Source organism: Rhizophagus irregularis, chromosome 16, assembly GCF_026210795.1.
Source record: "Rhizophagus irregularis chromosome 16, complete sequence".
Classification (NCBI taxonomy): Eukaryota; Fungi; Glomeromycota; class Glomeromycetes; order Glomerales; family Glomeraceae; genus Rhizophagus; species Rhizophagus irregularis.
In genome coordinates, this window is record NC_089444.1 from 164,402 (window position 1) to 182,700 (window position 18,299).

Here is an 18,299-nt window from a genome sequence, read left to right on the forward strand (position 1 = left end):
AAAAAATATTTCGAAACGTTAAAAACGTTTCATTAAAAAATGAAAATAATAGTTTCGCAACATTTTGTTGCGAAACTCACCAAAAGTTTGTAAAAAAAAATCCCGTAAAAGGCTCATATCTCCGGAATTAATAACCTTATACTACGGAATTTATTAACTTATTTACATTTTCTGTGAATGGTTCTGTGAAGGCTCCTTTTTACGGAGTTTTTAGAAATACCGGATAAAACCTTTTATAGTAGGGATGAAAGGAAAGGGGAGAAAGGGGAGAACGAAAGGGAAAAGAACGAAACGAAAGGGAAGGGGAGAATGAAGGGGAGAACGAAGGGGTAATGGGAAAACGAAAGGGAAGGGAGAACGAAGAGGAAAAAGCAAAAAAAAAATTAAGCTTTACCAAAAAAAGCTTAATTTTTTTTTTGCTATACCGCAGTCCGCAGTGGTAATTAGTCCAGTATCACGTGATAAACGTGATATAGAGTATGCCGAAATAAATTTTTTTTTAAATATTAATTTTAATATTTATATATACAGTGCCCTCCAATAAGTCACCGGTCACCTTTAAATTTGTATAACTATTGCGCAAATATGGTTATATGTAAACTTTTTTTTTAAATAATGAACCTGCCTTTTATCGTATAAGTAAAGTTGGTCATCAAGTTGAATTACATTTACTCTAAAAATTATATGTAATTTTAATAAGAATTGGCCATTATATTTTAAATTTTATCAGAAAATTTAAGATTTCAATAGAAATCTTTAGGTATTATCATAGCATTAAAATAATTTGTTTTATCATAGTTTTTTTTTTGAATAAAATCGTCTACCATGATTTTTAGTACATTATTATAAAGTATTATTAAAATCAATAAAATAATTGATAAGTTACATATATTTTACAAACATATTTTACACCTACCTATTATTAATAAATTATCAAGTTAAAGAGTAAATTATAATCTTGAATTTTATTATGATAAAAAAATTTAAGATAAATAGCTGTAACTTCAAATATTTTTGGAAAAAAAATTTGGCCAAATTCAATGCATTAGTTAACGCTAAAATTTGGTAAATAATTTGGTGATGATCTACAAATGATCGGCAAATGCCAGCTAAATGTGCACAATTTTCTAATCATTTCATTAATTTTGATGATACTTTAACAATAATATGCCATAAATTATAGCAAATAATTTTATTAAAAAATTAAAGAATCGATGAACAAATTTTTTAATTTTTTATTAATACCTAAAAACCTCTATTGAAATCTTAAATTTTCTAATAAAATTTAGAATATAATGCCCAATTCTTATTAAAATTACATATAATTTTTAGAGTAAATGTAATTCAACTTGATGATTAACTTTAATTATACGATAAAAAGTAGTTTTATTATTAAAAAAAAAAGTTTACATATGATCATATTTGCGCAATAGTTGTACGAATTTAAAGGTGACCGGTGACTTATTAGTGGGCACTGGGCACTGTACATACTTAAATTAAATAGTACAGTGGTTAGATTGTGAGATATAATATAAATAAGGTGTTCGGTTCAGTTCCTAAGGTGAGCAAAATAAATATAATTTAATTAATATATTTATATATAGTTGTGTTAATATACAGTGCGTTGAACAACAATGCATAATGTGTTAAACTACACATTAGAGTTGAACGACGCGTATATTAACATTATGCGTTAATATACTCCAGTATACGGGTGTTGATTAATATTGTTAATCGCGTTGAATAACTAGTTAGTGTTGATCAACGCGTATACTGGTATGAATCAACGCTTTTCAAACTTGCTGATGTAGCATATCTCCAGGAATAATAATGCACGATTTTGTCACCTGCATAAAGTCCGATCTGAAAATTTTATTTCTTACCAAAAAAATGCTTTCATAAGAGAATCCCAAATTCTTTTACTTTATTTAAAAGATTTTATTTGCCATTTAAGGATTTTAGTAGAATAAATCTAATAAAATAATTTTAAAAGATAAAAAACAAATATATAATTAGTTATTTTGAAAAAAAAGAATATCTTATTATTCATTTTACAACTATTTTACATCATAATTATTTTTTATTTGCATGTATTTTTTACAAAGAAAAAACAATAAATTAAAGCTAAAAATTATGAAAAAATATGTCTTATCTATGTATATAAAATATTAAGTTTTTTCTTTTACTTACCACTTAAAAATAACTGCTATATTTGCTTATAAACTTTTTTGTCATATTTAATAAAAGTGAATAGAAAAATGATGGAAAAGTGATGGGCAGTGATGGGGAAAAAGAAGTGGTTATTACCATTATTTTTGAATATTGATTAAAAAAATTTTTTTTATTTTTTATTAAATCTGAGTTACGTAAATATGTAACACATTTAATTTAGATTTGTGTAATGTTAATCTTACTAAAATATTAAATTTTTATAAAAATCTTAATTTAGACTAATTCCAAAAATCGGCACATATGTGTAACAACTTATTAATTTAACGTGATTAATACATTTTTTTGATATAAATGTTTGGTGAATTCAAAATTCTACATAATAATTATAACTCAAACTTTCCAAATTAATAAATAGCAACTTGATATACTTGTATTCAAAATTTTACTGAATATGGATGTAAAATAAAGAACTTTAATATATATCATCTGTGCAAAATTAAAATTGAACATAATTCTTATAAAAAAAATGCAAATAATTTAACTTACATATAAACTAGGCGGATGTTTTTATATTCACTTTAATAATAGACCAAGACCTATCCAATAAATTAAAAATTACTTTGGTTGAATCATTAGTTGATGAATAAATGCGTTCAACACATTTATTTCTAATTATGAATTTGATTGTCAACATTTCTATATGTAGTGAATCAATTGGAAAGATCTTTGATTCCAAAATTAGAGTGTGATTTAATCTTTTAAAATGTAAAATTATTTGTTTAGCCAATATACATACTGAGAAAATAATACCATATTACTAATATTACATCATAAAATTTCTTACCAATAGTAAGTTATTTTTAAGATTTTGTATTTTATTTAAAGGAATGAAAAAGAGTCATTCACTATTCAAAGAAAATAAAATAATAGATAGATCAGTTTCTAACAAAGAAAAATTATGTAAATAATTTATTATAAAACCCAAAAAATTTGTTTTTTAAGAAGTTGTTAAATATACAAAGAAAAGAGCTTCTTCAAAAGGGTTCTTCCATCATAAATTTCAATAAACATATAGTAGATTAAAAAGCTTAAGTAAAAACAAACCTTTGAATATGTCTGTTTCCATTGTTGTAAATAGATCTTATATTTCTTTGTTTCTTCAGTTTATTACAATTTGAAAGAAAATGTACTATGCTTATTTTTGTTTTATAAGAAGTTTTCAAGTATTTATAACTTCTGGATTCCGTCTCCAATAGCCAGATTCCTTTGTAATACGTTTAAATATAACCTGAAGAATCGATTTTTTTTATCGTCCTTCGCTATTAAATTTTTTGTGGCACAATTAAAATAAATTAGTACAATTATCATATGCCGATATATTTGATATCCAGCCAATAAAATACATATCTATGTAACAAACAATTACGTCAGTGTTACGACTGTTATGTCATTTAAAATTACTTGAAAACTTGATGATTTACTTAAATTTTATTTGTTATTTAAGTAAAAATCACATTTGCCAATCGTTATGTGATTATTCGAAAATTGGAAAGCCTGCTATGCTTGTTGATGCATACTATTGCATTGCATATTGGAGATATTTAAGAGAATTTGCCATATATTATAAAAGATATACAACTTTAATATATGCTAACGATAAGCACAAAATTCCAATTGGGGAATTAATAGCAACTTCTACTGGTGTAAGAAATAAACTAACTCTAGCACCTTTGGATGGAGAAATAAGTGCATGTGATCATGATTTCAACAAATTATCTTTGACTCCTTCTGTAAGTTTATTTGTAGATATACCTAATAATATTACAGAATCTTTTTATCAGGGGCAGATTTACGTTTCCTACAAAGATACAGTTTTTCAGCCTAGTTGTGGCCTAAGACATGCTACTGAATTGCATACCAACTATGAAAAACAATTTGAAAATTAGACTCACAAGCCAAATATATTACTTCTTTACACAGATGGAGGACCTGATCACAGGTGTACTTATGGATCTGTACAAATTTCTTTAATATCACCTTTTTTACATGGAGATTTTGATTTTTTATGTGCTATAAGAACAGCACCATATAATAGTTAGGCTAATCCCACTGAAAGGATTATGTCAATTCTCAATCTAGCATTACAAAATGTAGTACTTAAACGAGATAAAATGAGTGATGAAGCTGAGTTTATATTTGAAAATTAAATATAATGAAGGAAATTCGGAAAGCTGCAGTAGATAATCTAGAGCTAAGAAAAGAATTAACAAATTCTATTGATTCTATTCAAAGATTCCTTGATAATAGAACATCTCATCTTTCTTTGCATAATCAAAATTTTAAAAGTGCTTTACCTGCTAAAGATGAAGACATGAAATATTTTTTTGAGGTAACAAAATTAATATCTTTTCGTTAATAATAATTTTATTTTATTTATTCCAACTGTTTCTATTTTACAGGCTATCCATGATATTGAATCCGAAATATCTGCTGAAAATACAACAGCTCAGGATTTGAAAAAGCATCTCAATATACAACAATTTCTCAAGACACATTGTCAATCTCGTCAATATACATTTCAAGTTAAGTAAAAAATATTGTGATTGATTTTAACAATTTATATATTTATAGATGAATTTAGAGCTCCGGACGAGTCAAGTCAACTCGGGTCAACTCGCGAGTCGAGTCGAGTCGAGTCGAGTTCGATTCAAGAATTTTCCATTACGTAATAATCGATTCGAGTCACGAGTCAATTCTGATCCGAGTCAATTTTGAGTTAAATTAATACTCGACTCGACTCGAGTAAACCCGGGTTAAATATTTTAAGATCTGCAATTACATGAACTTATTTAAATGATCGATTATCCGATCATCTTTTTTTTTCTACTTTTGAAATGAGTGACAGTTTAGGCGAAAGTGCAGGTTCTTCAACAAGGACTTATAGCTCTGTATGGTCACATTTCACGTTAGTGGAAAATGATGAAAAGGCTCAGTGTAATTATTGTGGGTGAGTCTCATATTATTATTATAAAATAATTTGTTAATGTAGCAGTATACTGAGTATAAATTTATTTTAATAAGGACGACGTATAAAAGAACAGGTGGCAACACCACCAATCTTCACAAACATATGCAGAAGAAACATTCCAGTAAAATCGAAACAGAGGTAGAAAGTGGCGAAATGGACAAATTTGTAAAAAAAGAATTACCTGTAAATGTTTTTTTTTTTTTACATTTTGCATTTTATGCTTTTAATTTTTATTATTTAATATTAATGAAGAAATTTAGCATTATACTCAAGGAACATTTCGAGATTTTATTGCCAAATGGATTGTTTAGAATGCACCAGGTCGACTTTCTTTCACACTGGACGCTTGGACATCACCAAGTTACATTCCATTTCTTGGAATAACTGTACATTGGATAAGTCGCGAATGGGAATTAAAAGAAATTTTAATCGACTTTTGTAAATTATCTGGACCCCATTCTGGGGAAAATTTACACGAATCATTTGTAAAATGTTGCGACGATATGAGAATTCTCACAAAGGTATTATTATAATATTATTTACGTTTGTTTCAACTATTTTTTTTTAATTAATTTTAATTAACATTTTCTTTGATTCTTTATAATATCAAATTTATAGATTATAGCGTGCACTACCGATAATGCTTCAAATAATGATACTCTCATGAAAGCATTAGAAAAAACTTGTAAAGATCAAAATATTGAATTCACTGCGCATAATAATCATATTCGATGTTTGGCACATATCATCAACCTAGCAGCACAGGACGCGCTTACAACTTTAAAAGTTAAATACGTGGATAATGAAAATGAATTATTGAATAATGATGAAGTATCTGAAGTTGTTCCTAAGGTCAATATTTAATATATAATTAATAAATTATTTTTACAAAAACTAATCTGAATAATGTATTTTATTTTCAGCTTAGAAAACTTGTTGTTAAGATCCATGCGTCTCCACAAAGACGAGAAAAATTTTCACGTCAGTGTGAGGCCGCTCATTTACCCGATAAAGAACTTGTGGTTGATGTTAAGACGAGGTGGAACTCGACTTTCGATATGATAGAACGTAGTTTGGAATTGCGTGAGGTAAATTTTATTACACAAAAATTTACAAGAATTCGTTGCAATTTTTTAATTTTATTTTATTTTATCAAAGGCGTTGGATAATATAGCAATAGCAGACAGAGATTTACGACAATGTGAATTAATTGATGCTGAATGGGATTTACTTAAACAAATAAAAAAATTATTATATGTATTAAATTAATAATTTATATTATTTAAAAATTTTTTTATTCTTTATTAACTTTTAATTTATCATATTATAGATATTTTTGCGAGCTACGCTCCATATCTCTCATGGACGATACCCTACTATTGAAAATTCAATACCAATTTTCAATTGGATTATGGATAAAATCGAAGATTTTGACAAAGAAGCGAATATTGATGAAATTGTAAAAAAAGCGGCTTGTAATGCAATGGAAAAATTAAAGAAATACTATCAATATACTGATGGAATAATATATACCATTTCTACTAGTATGCTTCAAATTTTTTATTATTTTATATATGGATTTTATATTTTTTTGCTTATATGTTTATATTAATTAATTTTTCTATTTCTATTTTATATTATTATTTTAGTTCTTGATCTCCGGTTAAAACTTACATATTATAAGGATCATAATTGGAAAGAAGAGTATATCACGAAAGCACGAGATGATATTAGGAAGTTATATGATTCAACATACGCACCAAGAATAGACCAAAATATTCAAGATGAAGATCTTATCGCTGATGATGATCTTCTTAGTCATATATATAAAAAATGGCGTACATCAAGAAACGAAAGTGAATTGGATTTATATTTGGGAAGTCCAATTGTTCCTGGTGAAGTAGATTTATTACAATGGTGGAAGGTATGCTAATTAAACAATTTTATAAACAAATTTTACAATTTAAATTTATTAAATTTATTCTAATTTCTAATTTCTAACAACAGATGAACGAATCCCAATATCCGCACTTGGCAGCAATGGCGCGTGATTATCTTGCGATCCCTGGTAATAATATATTGTTTAAAATTTAAATCTTTTATTGTTTAAGGTTAATTTAATAATTTTAAATTTATATTAGCAACTAGCACACCAATCGAAAAAGCTTTTTCGGGTGGTACTGATCTTATAAGTCAAAAAAGATGCAGTCTCTCAGCTGAAACAATCCGTGCTTGCATGTGCATAAAATCTTGGTGGAAAACAGAATTGAAATGTAATAAATAATCTATACGAATAAATATATAAATATAAATAAATATAAAGGAATATAAATATTAATTTTTGACATAAAATAAATAAACATAATTACATAAATAAAATGCGCGAGTTTGCGAGTTTAACCCGGGTTAAACTTGACTCGGTCGAGTCGATTCAAGTTCAGGTTAAAATATTTTTAAATTCGAGTCGAGTCAGATTGGATAATTTTATAATTTTAACTCGACTCGACTCGACTCGATTTTGCCGAGTCGAGTACGAGTTACCTTTTAACTCGATTCGACTCGACTCGTCCGGAGCTCTAATCATATAGATGAATATTTGATGTTTAGCATTTTTATTTATAGGTGACAAGGATCATTACAAGGAATTTAATACAATATACGGTACTCAAACTTCTGATAAATATCGGCTAAGCTGTATGGCACAACCTGAAGCATCAGATATGCCAAAAGGTATTTTTAACAATACCAAGATTCATGCTTTTGTTATTTGCCATTTTTGTGAAAAAACGTGATGTTTATATAGTATAGCAGTATTAACTTTTGAGCAAAAAGATCAAATTAACATATATATTGACCAAATAAGATATAGTTGTGAAGAATGTTTGTTTCTTCAGGATCATTCACTTGGAGGCCTTCTGTTTACAAAACAAGCGCTCACCTGTAATTCCCCAATTGAAGTAGAATATTATTCACGTAGATTACAAAAGGATCAATTATGTTATTATTGTGAATTAAAAGAATTTTTAATTGATATTGATGATGATATTTTAGAAAATTATCAGTCAGTATATCCTCTTTGTTCTAATTGTAAGATTGGTGGTCGTAAGATTCATACATGGGGTAAGAAGAAAATACCTGGCATTTCTAACAAAAGGCAAAAACTTAATTAGTATATACTATTTTTTTTTGTAAATTTCATCATAAACATTTCAAACAAACTGTAAAAACAATTTTTATAATATAATATTCCTTTAACTTTATCAAATAATAAATCTAACACATAATAAAATTTGAATTCACATAGTTTAAGTCATATGACTGTTTGTTTAATTTTATTCAAAATTTCTAAAATTTAGGGGGGTGGGGTTATGTTAATCAAAAGTGTAAGTTGGAGTGGCCTTATAGTGCTCTGAACAAGTTGAGTCGAGTCAAATTAGTATATGTAAACTCAATTTGACTCGAATTAAATCAAGTTGAGTCTAGTCAAGTTAAAATTATAAAAAATATAAACTTGATTCGATTTGAGTCAAGTTGGCCTGTCAAACTGAATTGAGTTGAGTCAAATTAAATCACGTGATTTTCTTTGGCTATGCTAAAGTTGCTTGTCAAAATTGTTGAAATTATTTTTCCATTTCGTCATTTGCATTTTAGTCAATTTTAATAATAAAATAATTTTGTCATTTCATCATGTCGAAATGTTGAAATTATTTTTACTATTTCAACAATGGCCTTTTTATTTTCGGCAAGCAACTTTAGGCTATGCTGATTATTTCCTTTTTTTGGCAATAGCCATTTCACAAAATTCCATTTTTGTAATTTTCAAAAAATTTTTATCTTGGATTTTGTGTAACATAATTTCCAAAAAAGGAAATTCCATAAATTTGGCCGGAATTATGTTTAATTCAGTTTAACTCGACTCGACTCGATTTTATTAAATTATCAACTCGACTTGAATTGATTCGATTTGATTGTAATTTTCAATTCGACTCAACTCGACCAACTTGTGAGTCAACTTGACTCATTTCAGAGCACTACACATTTATGAAAAATTACTAATTTATTTCTTTTGAAATGCCAAATTTAGTTTATTTATAATAATAATAACTGATTTATTTAACAATAAATCAAAATAATTAATTATATATTTATTTTAATAAAATTTATTAAAATTTATTAAAAAGCAGTCAATAATAAGAAATGAATATTTTGCAATAAATCTGTCATAAAATAATAAAATAAATAAATTTCATCATAAATCTATATAAGATTTAATCATTATATTCAGTTTGGGTATTATCATTAGTCTGTGACTGCGATTTACAATTATCAGCTGAAGTGTTAGAACCAGAAAATCTGTATTGGCAGGTGTATTTTGAGTTTTATACACCCATTCTGAAGTATTTTTAGGGTGTTGTAAGGTGATACAATACCTTTTGTCATCATAGTTTCTCCCTTCATTAATTGCACCATTTGTAGAGAAAATACATGAGTATCCAAGACGTTTTGAAGAAAATTAATAAGTTGTAAAGTTATAAAGTCATTAAAACAAATAAAATTAGTTGATATTTTTAATAAAATATGATAAGAAAAGATTGTTATACCTCATCGGAATGCCAACTCAAGTTATAAGTGATAATAATTTTTCTGTTACCATTTAGTTGTTCTTTATCCATTTCTGAGTCTTCGGGTGAATGGTAGCCAGTATCTTTCAGAATGTTTAGGACCTCTGTCTTATCATAATCTTTTACTTGATTGTTATTACATTTGAAAAGTGAAAGAGCACCCTTGACTCTACATGATTTTTTCTGAAATATAATGAATGTTTAGTATCAATTTCGAAATAACAGTAAAAAACAGATTCTACCTTATTCAATCTATTGTTTTTATGCAGCCTTCTGTTATCTTTATCAATTACATCTCGCTCAACATTTAAAAGTCATGTTCTGCAATGCTTGTGTAAGGCAGCCAACCAATCGTTTATTTGCTTATACGAAAGATTAAATCAAGGCTTTATAGAAGCAATTAATTATGGTATTAATTATTGTAAGATGTTCGCGTTTGTCTCATTTGTAAATTTTTTGTCATATTTTAACGTTAATTTGGAAGGCATCATTTTTAATATTACCTTCATTTCAGTCTATAATTATTTATAAAAGATTCATAAGAAGGATATTTGAATCGTGTAAAATGAACTCTAGCATTTTCTTCAATTCCATCACAATTTTTAACATATGCTGCACTCGTAATTAATTATGTTCACTTCTTTTTTTTTCAATAAATTTTGTACTATGAATTTTCATTTTCTTATATTTCGCGATTTGCTGCATTTTAAATAATAAACTATATACAGTATAAACTTCCCGTTCTTACCACTTCATATAAACTTCTAATTTCGTTGACTATTAAAGACGACTTTGGTTAAATCTGTTAATTTCAGTATGTTCTCTTTTATTTGCTTCTCAGTAGTAAAAATCTCTGAATACGAACAAAATTTAATAATGGTAAAAGTTATTTGGGGACCAGTAGCGAGAAGGTAAAGTCGTTATTTCTAGGAAATAATCCGGTAAAATTTAAATATCACATGCGTGCTTATTAGTTAAAAACAAATAAGAATAGAAATATTTAAAATTCGTATTTTTATATTTAAATATATTTTGCACCTATCGGTAAGATGAATTAGTAGATTTCAATGCTTTTTCATTTTTATATAATAAATAATAAATTTTATACTCGTCCAGTAAAACTTCATTTGTACTAATAAAAAGTTGGCTAAATATATGACTTTAACTGGATTTTAGTTATATCGTTCTTAAGTAAAAGATACTTACCAATTGTAATACATTAAACCTTCCATGTCAACTTGGAGGTATTTTAATTATATGAATGTTTGATTGGTTAAATTTCAGAACGGATTCTTACATTACTGTTTTTCTTCCGGTTGACATGTAATAATAAAGAATTGGATCTGATTATTAAGCAACATTTAACTATAATTTTAAATAGTAAATAATAAATAACGTAAATGGCTGGATCTATGGATTATCTTTTCTGTATCAGGTATATTCTAATTTTTAATCACATAAACTATGACAAATCAAATTTTATAAGTACGTCACATATTTGCATATCGGAATAAAAAGGGAATATAAATTTTTGTCATTATATTTACAATATAATCCCGATATATTACGTGTTAATTTCTAAAAAAAACTAATTTTTTAATACATGTTTATACAGCTACTTATAATTTATAGATACTGAATAAGGGTTGACATTTGTACAATAAACCTGCTAAGTTTTAATAAATTCCGAAAATCGCCATTATTCGTTGTACTGAAGTACGGTCAAATGCACAATGCCAATTATGGAATAAAAATAACAAAATAACTTGTAAAATGATCTACAATTCCCACGATTGGCAAGATAGAGCTTTTTTTTATATAAATAATCTGTATTTTTCTAAATTTTTTTTTTTTCAGTAAAAGATAATATTCAAAGATAAAAAAAACCTCTTCAGAGATAAAATTCACTTTAAGAAAAAAGAAAAATGATTCGCTCGGTTTTTCGTAACACATTTCTTCGTAACACAACTACTTTCACCGAAACGGCTGTTAATAATGCAGGCCATTATCATAAATCAATTTTACCACAAAATTCGATGTTCTTACTTACTAGAGCATTTACTATCCACGCATCACGAATGCAATCAGCCAATGCAACCATAAACGGGAAAGAACCTGATGTAATACATCAAATTCCTGAAGATTTGTTTTATTTGCATCATCCAAAACCTGTTCGTCATGAAATTCTCGAATCAAAAACACCTTTAGATTCTAAGGCCTTAGAAAATATTGATATCAGCCCAGATTTACATCGTCAACCAGTTACTTGGAGTGACAAGATTGCTTTTTATACAGTTAGAATATTAAGAATTCCTACCGATTGGTTCTTTAAGAAGAAATATATTCATCGTGCTGTTATGTTAGAAACTGTAAGTAGGGTGCAGCGGATGAATTTTATTGCAGAAAATTTGTTAGTGATCTAATTTAAAATTTTTTTTAGGTTGCCGCAGTTCCTGGTATGGTCGGAGCTACAATCCGTCATCTCCGTTCTTTAAGAAAATTGCAACATGATGGCGGTTGGATTGATCATTTACTTCATGAAGCTGAAAATGAACGGTAGAGATATTAAAATATTTAAGAAACTTCATTTTTCAAAAAAAAAAAAAAAAAAATTAATTAACCTTTTTCTTTATTTAGTATGCACTTGATGACATGGATGCGTATTTCACAACCTAACTGGTGGGAACGCAGTCTGATCACTCTCGTGCAAGGTGGATTTTATAACATGTTCTTCATGTTATATTTAATTAGTCCAAGAACAGCTCATCGTGTGGTTGGATATCTTGAAGAAGAAGCAATTGTTTCTTACAATTCTTTCTTAAAAGGTAAATTAGATACTTCATCTTTTTTTTCTTCGGTATATAGTTAAATGATGACATTATTTGTTGTTAGAAATCGATAATGGAAATCTTGAAAATTCCAAAAACGTACCAGATATCGCCATAGATTATTGGAATTTAGATAAAAATACAGCTACATTAAGAGATGTGGTATTGGCAGTTAGAGCAGATGAAGCTACACATCGTGATACCAATCATCATTTCGCTGATAGAATTTTAGTTGGTCATGAAGACTTGAGAGAAGATATCAAACGTGCATTTGAGGATCATGATAAAACCAAGAAAATGGCCGGTCTGACTAATGAGGCTCCTGAAAAATGGAAATGGAGTAAATAAAAGTGAAATTACGGTATACGGCATAGATTATAATGAACATTTACCAAAAAAGAAATTTTATAATAATAGTTATTATGAGAATTTATCTATGAAAAACAATCATATATATTAATTTATTATATTTTTAAAATCAATTTTTTTTTTGAAAAAAATTATTAAATCAGTTTTTTTAAATAAAAAGTTCCAAATAAAATTATCCAATTTTAATTAAATTTTTAGTTATTATTAAGTGAATTAAGAACGGGTTGACAAGCTCTTTTAACTCCTTCTTCTAAATCTACCAAAGGTTCATATCCTAATCTATTTCTAGCTTTATTAATATTAAAATATCTATTGGTAGTAGCAAATCTAACACGAAATCTAGTAAATCCGGGTTCTTTACCGGTAATATAACTTGCCAATTCAGCAAGTGAAGCGATAACGAACCCAAATGAACTAGGAAATTTTAAAATATATGGTGGATAATGATTGAACTGTGCCCATATAAGCCTACATAAGTCCCAAAATGGAACTGGTGTACCATTCGTTATAAAGTATGCCTTCAAAAACGCGAAAAAACCAGTAAGAAAATTTGATTAATAAATATTTGTATACAAATGCAAAATATTTTATATTTACTTCGCCTGCTGTTTGATTTTCTACGGATAATTTATCGACAGCTAAAATATGTGCGTAAGCACAATTTTCCACGTACGTCCAATCTACGAAATTCTCATTATTTCCTATTTGAAATTTCGTTTGTCCTTGTTCCATTACTTTAATAAAACCTGGAATTGCTTGCCTGTCATTTGGTCTATAAAGAACTATTTTTAATAACAAATATATTTGATATTTTATGAAATAATGTAGAATATCGATTATTTACCCAAAAATACCACAAGGTCGAAGTGCACAAGTTAATAAACCATTCCTTCCGTTCGCTTCTAATACAAGTTTCTCTCCTGCTGCCTATAAATATATTATTAAAATTATTATTAAAGAAGTGTATAACGTAAAAACTCGTAAATTATCTATTACCTTAGTTTCATTATAAACGTTCATATGTTTTTCAGGATAAGGAGCAGTTTCGTCAGTATTAATTAATTCAGAGTAACCATCATAAACAACGCTAGAACTACTTGTATAAACTAACTTCTTAACACCAAATTTAACGCAAGCCTCAATAACATTTTTAGTCCCTTCGACATTAACTTCCCAAAATAATCCTTCAGATTTACCATCATGAGGTGGTGAAGCTGTATGAATTATGGCTGTAATATTTTCTTTTTCTATACAATCACTAATATCATCATAGTTTGATAAGTCTCCTTGATAATGTTTTATTTCTTTATCAAAATACCTTTGAACAATATCAAATACTGTTATTGATGTTTCTCCCCTTTTAATTAACATTTCCACTACCCATCTACCAACAAATCCATCTCCTCCAATTATTAAATAATTCTCTACCATATTTATTGTGTAAAGAAGAAAGTTTCAATTTCCCAAAATGACAATAACTATATATATATCAAAAAAAAAATCTTGTGATACCGGAATAAACGTTATACATAGGCAATTTTAAAGATTATCATTGACACGTTAAATTTATGACTACCATAAAAAAACTCGTGTCACTGAAAAAAATTTTTAAATTCTCTCGTCGATCATCTATAGCAAACTTTTAACTGTTACTCCAGCAAGCTCACTTTAGCTAATACAACGCCACAACTAAAACATTCAAATTATCAAGAAATTTACTACTCCACCCGAAATTGTGAATTCCCGGGTGAGGCACAGAGGTACGACCGAAATTTTCTTCTTACATTTTATTGTTCTATTGCCATATGAGAAATAATTTTAGGCGGCTACAAAAACATCAAGAGATCAGGTCTTCTATGTTAACAAGAACACGCACTCAACCGCATTTATTTTAATGAAGGTCCCGACAAGGGACTGTTTATGAGAAAGACTAGGTGCTGGTGTACAAATAGAAGCAAGTTATTTGATGAGTTGCAATATGCTTTTTGATTGATATAAGAACCTATCAATTTTGCCAAACAGAAAGTAGTTAAATATGGAGTTATACAGATCAGCAACCGCTAGACCTCAATCGTAAAACGCCTTATCTCCCAGTACCTTGTGAAAAAATTGTCAATCCTGAAATTTCTGCAACGAGAACCTGCATTCCGGTGATAGAGGAGGAATGTTTGGGGTGATATATCTAAACTTTAGCCATCAAGTTAGAATAGAATTGTACGATTACTTTTTATCATAAGAAGTGAAAAGATACTTTGTAAGGAAATTTAAGGACAAGTATAAACGTAATTTTACTATAATTAAAGTTACTTTTCTCGTATTATTTGTAAATTCTCGTGAGCCTTTTTTTAGTCTATATAATATCTTTATTAAAGTAGTTAAGCAATTTCCATCACGCTTGATTATTGATTTATTGATACAAGACCATTCTTGATACAGGTGCTTTGAAAATAATACAGTCTGTGATTGCCAAAATTTTAAAAACAGTAGTGTTACTGTACTGTCACAGTTTTCTATTTAAACATATATTTAACCAATATATTACTACATGTGATGATCACCTACGGTTATACTCTTGCATTTTAAATTTAATTTTAAAATTTAATATTTAACATTTGTTCATTTTAATATTTATAGTTTTACACAATTAATAAAACTATCTAAAAAAAAGGATGATTTATTTGAATAATTCATAACGGTATATTATATAAAAATGACCAGTAAATGATCATTATGTGAATGTAATTTCCCTCAAAAATATATTCCAAAATCAATCTTGGGAATATATAAAGTTGGTGTCCTTGTTAGTGTAAGTAAAAACGAAATAATCAAACTTACTACTTACATTCAATATCATTAATCAGACGAACTCTTATATTCCGCAAATTAATATCAAGGTATGTTGGTTTGATTTCCCAGCTTGAATCTAGATTTTAGTGATTTTAGTGCAGTATCGTATCAAACCTTTATTATATAATAAATATCTTGGATACTTCGTCTCTTGCTTCATCACACGATCTGTGTGAGCGAGAGGAAACAGATGTGCGAAATTTTGTAGATAGGGGTCGGAAAGATTATAATAACTAAAACTTACTCTGAGATAAAGCTTTCAGCTTGCGGCGCTTGCACTGACGTCGATTAAATGCTAAACATCCTTGTTAGACTAAGGGTCTCAGCTCGTGCTCAATATTGACCATCACGCTATCATGTGACTTGTGGCCTGTGGATGATAGTTTAATTTTAAGCGGAATTAAATAATGAATAAAGAACACATAAATATCGTTCGTGTTATTCATAAAATAATTCTTGATTTCGTGTAATACCGGTAAACAAAGTCTTTGTGAAGATGTACAAGATTGCTACATTATTATATTGTTATCTTTTTTGGGAGAACAAATAACAAATTCTAAGTTTGGAATACAGCAGTTGGAGAGCGGAGGAGTGTGACAATTATTTTCCATATGATCACGTAATAATGAATTTTTATGGTGACGCCGGAAAAGTCGCTCCGGATAATCGGATGAATAATGTTTTATTTTTTCCCCGTAAATATGATTATTTTTTATTTTTAATAAAAAATGGAGAACTTTTGCATTCATGTTTATTTAATGGTAAATTTTAATGGATTTTATTTATTAATTTTCTACCTTTATACCATCTAATTATTTAGAACAGGTTCTAAACGGTCTTTTAATTCTCTGATGAATGCACCAGTTTGTTCTGTATTACCTTTCTCTTCAATCCTCAAATACATACTTCGCATTCTTTCCATTAATTACTTATAGCTAGACGTTGATTCTCCATTTCCTTTTCAGTTTCGGTTATTTCGGGTACTTCCAAGTCAACTAATTCACAATCCGAACCAGCCTCATCAATCATTCATCTGCTGAAATCTCTCCCATACGTCGGATGTCAACAGCTTTGTAACGCCACACATATTTTCAATAAATATATGACAACAAAGTAACAAGTATCGATAAAAAAATAACAATTATAATTTAGAGATGTAAGACCTGCTTTTTTCCATTTATTCTTCAACAGTGCAATTCATTTGTTGAACAGAAAATGGGTATTTGTGAACTTCACCATCAATACCAATAGCTGAAATTCTTTAGTACGAAATTCATAAGCAGTATGCTCTGAATCTGAACGTCTTTCTCATCAAGTGAAAATTTATAAATTTAATTAATATTTAATAAAGACAAAATATTAATACAAATATTACATACCAATTAAACCATGTTATGAGGGGATTATTTCATTAATCCACTATGGAGCATTTGTTGAGGTAACCTGCAAAAGCTGAGGTGTCGTGCTCAGAATGTATCAATTTCTTGAATTGTTTGATAGTTGGATTTGAACATTCATTGATCGTAACCAATTTCGCTGTATCTTTTTGTCATAAATTCTATTCATTCAAGTTCGCATAATATGCACTGTGCAAAAAAGAATATAACACTCTTGTTCACCGTTTTCAAGATCCGGAAAAGCCATTTAGTACCGTTAGATTTTTGGTCAGAAAAAAATATATTTCAGACTCCAGTGACGTGCAAACCTTCATCATCTGCAATAATGTTACTATCTTCACCACTTCAAAGAAGTGGGCCAACATCCATAATTATTGCGAAGTAAACAAGTGAAAATCATATTTGTTTGTCTTTGTCTGTGGGATCAATAAAGAGTTAATCAGCCATGTTGCTCAAGATTTTTTAAGTTGATTGGGATGTATCAAAGATGGATAAATGAGAAATTTCATTAAATTATTCTTGTTTTTCTAAGAAGGTGATAGAATCTTGAATATCTAATCCTCGCTTCTTATTTCTAATAGAATGTGCATCATCAAGAGGTTCACACGCTTATATGTTATATTTGTAGTCTTAATTCTCTTACACTTTCTTCTAAGTCCAGCTTTTCAGTTACATATTCTTTTATGCACTAACAATTTTGGCGGATGACAATACTTTAAAGTTTCTTTTATAATTAAATCTCAGATAATTTTTGAACGTTTAAGCTTTTCACTTTGAACCATTCAACCCGTATTTCTATTCAGAAATATGGCGTTAAATTTTGATTTATGTCAATATATTAGAAGGCCGAATTTTCGTTATACGACATGTTTCATGCGGAATTCCTTTTCGAGTATTATGTTTATTAAATCGATAAACTATCCATGAATTACTGTTAATATTATATTGTTGAACCATACATTTGATACAAGGGGCATTCCTTATCAGATTAATTCAATTGGATGTTCGTCTTTGGTTAGGAGTTGAGTCCTTTAGA

At 28.2% G+C, this 18,299-nt stretch overlaps 3 protein-coding genes across 3 annotated transcripts; 1 reads left to right on the top strand and 2 right to left on the bottom strand.

Moving 5' to 3' along the window:
- Positions 1–9,177: 9,177 nt before the first annotated feature.
- OCT59_007837 (uncharacterized protein) lies at positions 9,178–11,054 on the bottom strand (the record flags this gene model as incomplete). The annotated part of the gene is made up of 4 exons (XM_066142052.1): positions 9,178–9,231; positions 10,065–10,074; positions 10,931–10,954; positions 11,029–11,054. The coding sequence occupies 4 exons, from the start codon at positions 11,052–11,054 to the stop codon at positions 9,178–9,180; spliced, it is 114 nt and encodes a 37-aa protein (XP_065998964.1).
- A 623-nt stretch (positions 11,055–11,677) lies between these two features.
- OCT59_007838 (uncharacterized protein) lies at positions 11,678–13,209 on the top strand. Its single transcript, XM_025318357.2, has 4 exons — positions 11,678–12,191; positions 12,263–12,378; positions 12,460–12,647; positions 12,715–13,209. The coding sequence occupies exons 1-4, from the start codon at positions 11,748–11,750 to the stop codon at positions 12,996–12,998; spliced, it is 1,032 nt and encodes a 343-aa protein (XP_025176367.1). The 5' UTR covers positions 11,678–11,747; the 3' UTR covers positions 12,999–13,209.
- Positions 13,170–14,472, bottom strand: OCT59_007839 (uncharacterized protein). The gene is made up of 4 exons (XM_025326378.2): positions 14,016–14,472; positions 13,864–13,946; positions 13,617–13,791; positions 13,170–13,537 (listed from the first exon to the last, which is right to left on the bottom strand). The coding sequence occupies exons 1-4, from the start codon at positions 14,448–14,450 to the stop codon at positions 13,214–13,216; spliced, it is 1,017 nt and encodes a 338-aa protein (XP_025176368.1). The 5' UTR covers positions 14,451–14,472; the 3' UTR covers positions 13,170–13,213.
- Between the last annotated feature and the right edge of the window lie 3,827 nt (positions 14,473–18,299).

Coding starts and splice junctions, on each gene's coding strand:
- OCT59_007838 (XM_025318357.2), top strand. CDS start 11,748: ATGATTCGCTCGGTTTTTCGTAACACATTTCTTCGTAACACAACTACT. Junction 12,379..12,459: donor CATGAAGCTGAAAATGAACG/GTAGAGATATTA, acceptor TTCTTTATTTAG/TATGCACTTGATGACATGGA. Junction 12,648..12,714: donor TTACAATTCTTTCTTAAAAG/GTAAATTAGATA, acceptor ATTTGTTGTTAG/AAATCGATAATGGAAATCTT.
- OCT59_007839 (XM_025326378.2), bottom strand. CDS start 14,450: ATGGTAGAGAATTATTTAATAATTGGAGGAGATGGATTTGTTGGTAGA. Junction 13,792..13,863: donor CGACCTTGTGGTATTTTTGG/GTAAATAATCGA, acceptor AGTTCTTTATAG/ACCAAATGACAGGCAAGCAA. Junction 13,538..13,616: donor AAAATCAAACAGCAGGCGAA/GTAAATATAAAA, acceptor GCGTTTTTGAAG/GCATACTTTATAACGAATGG.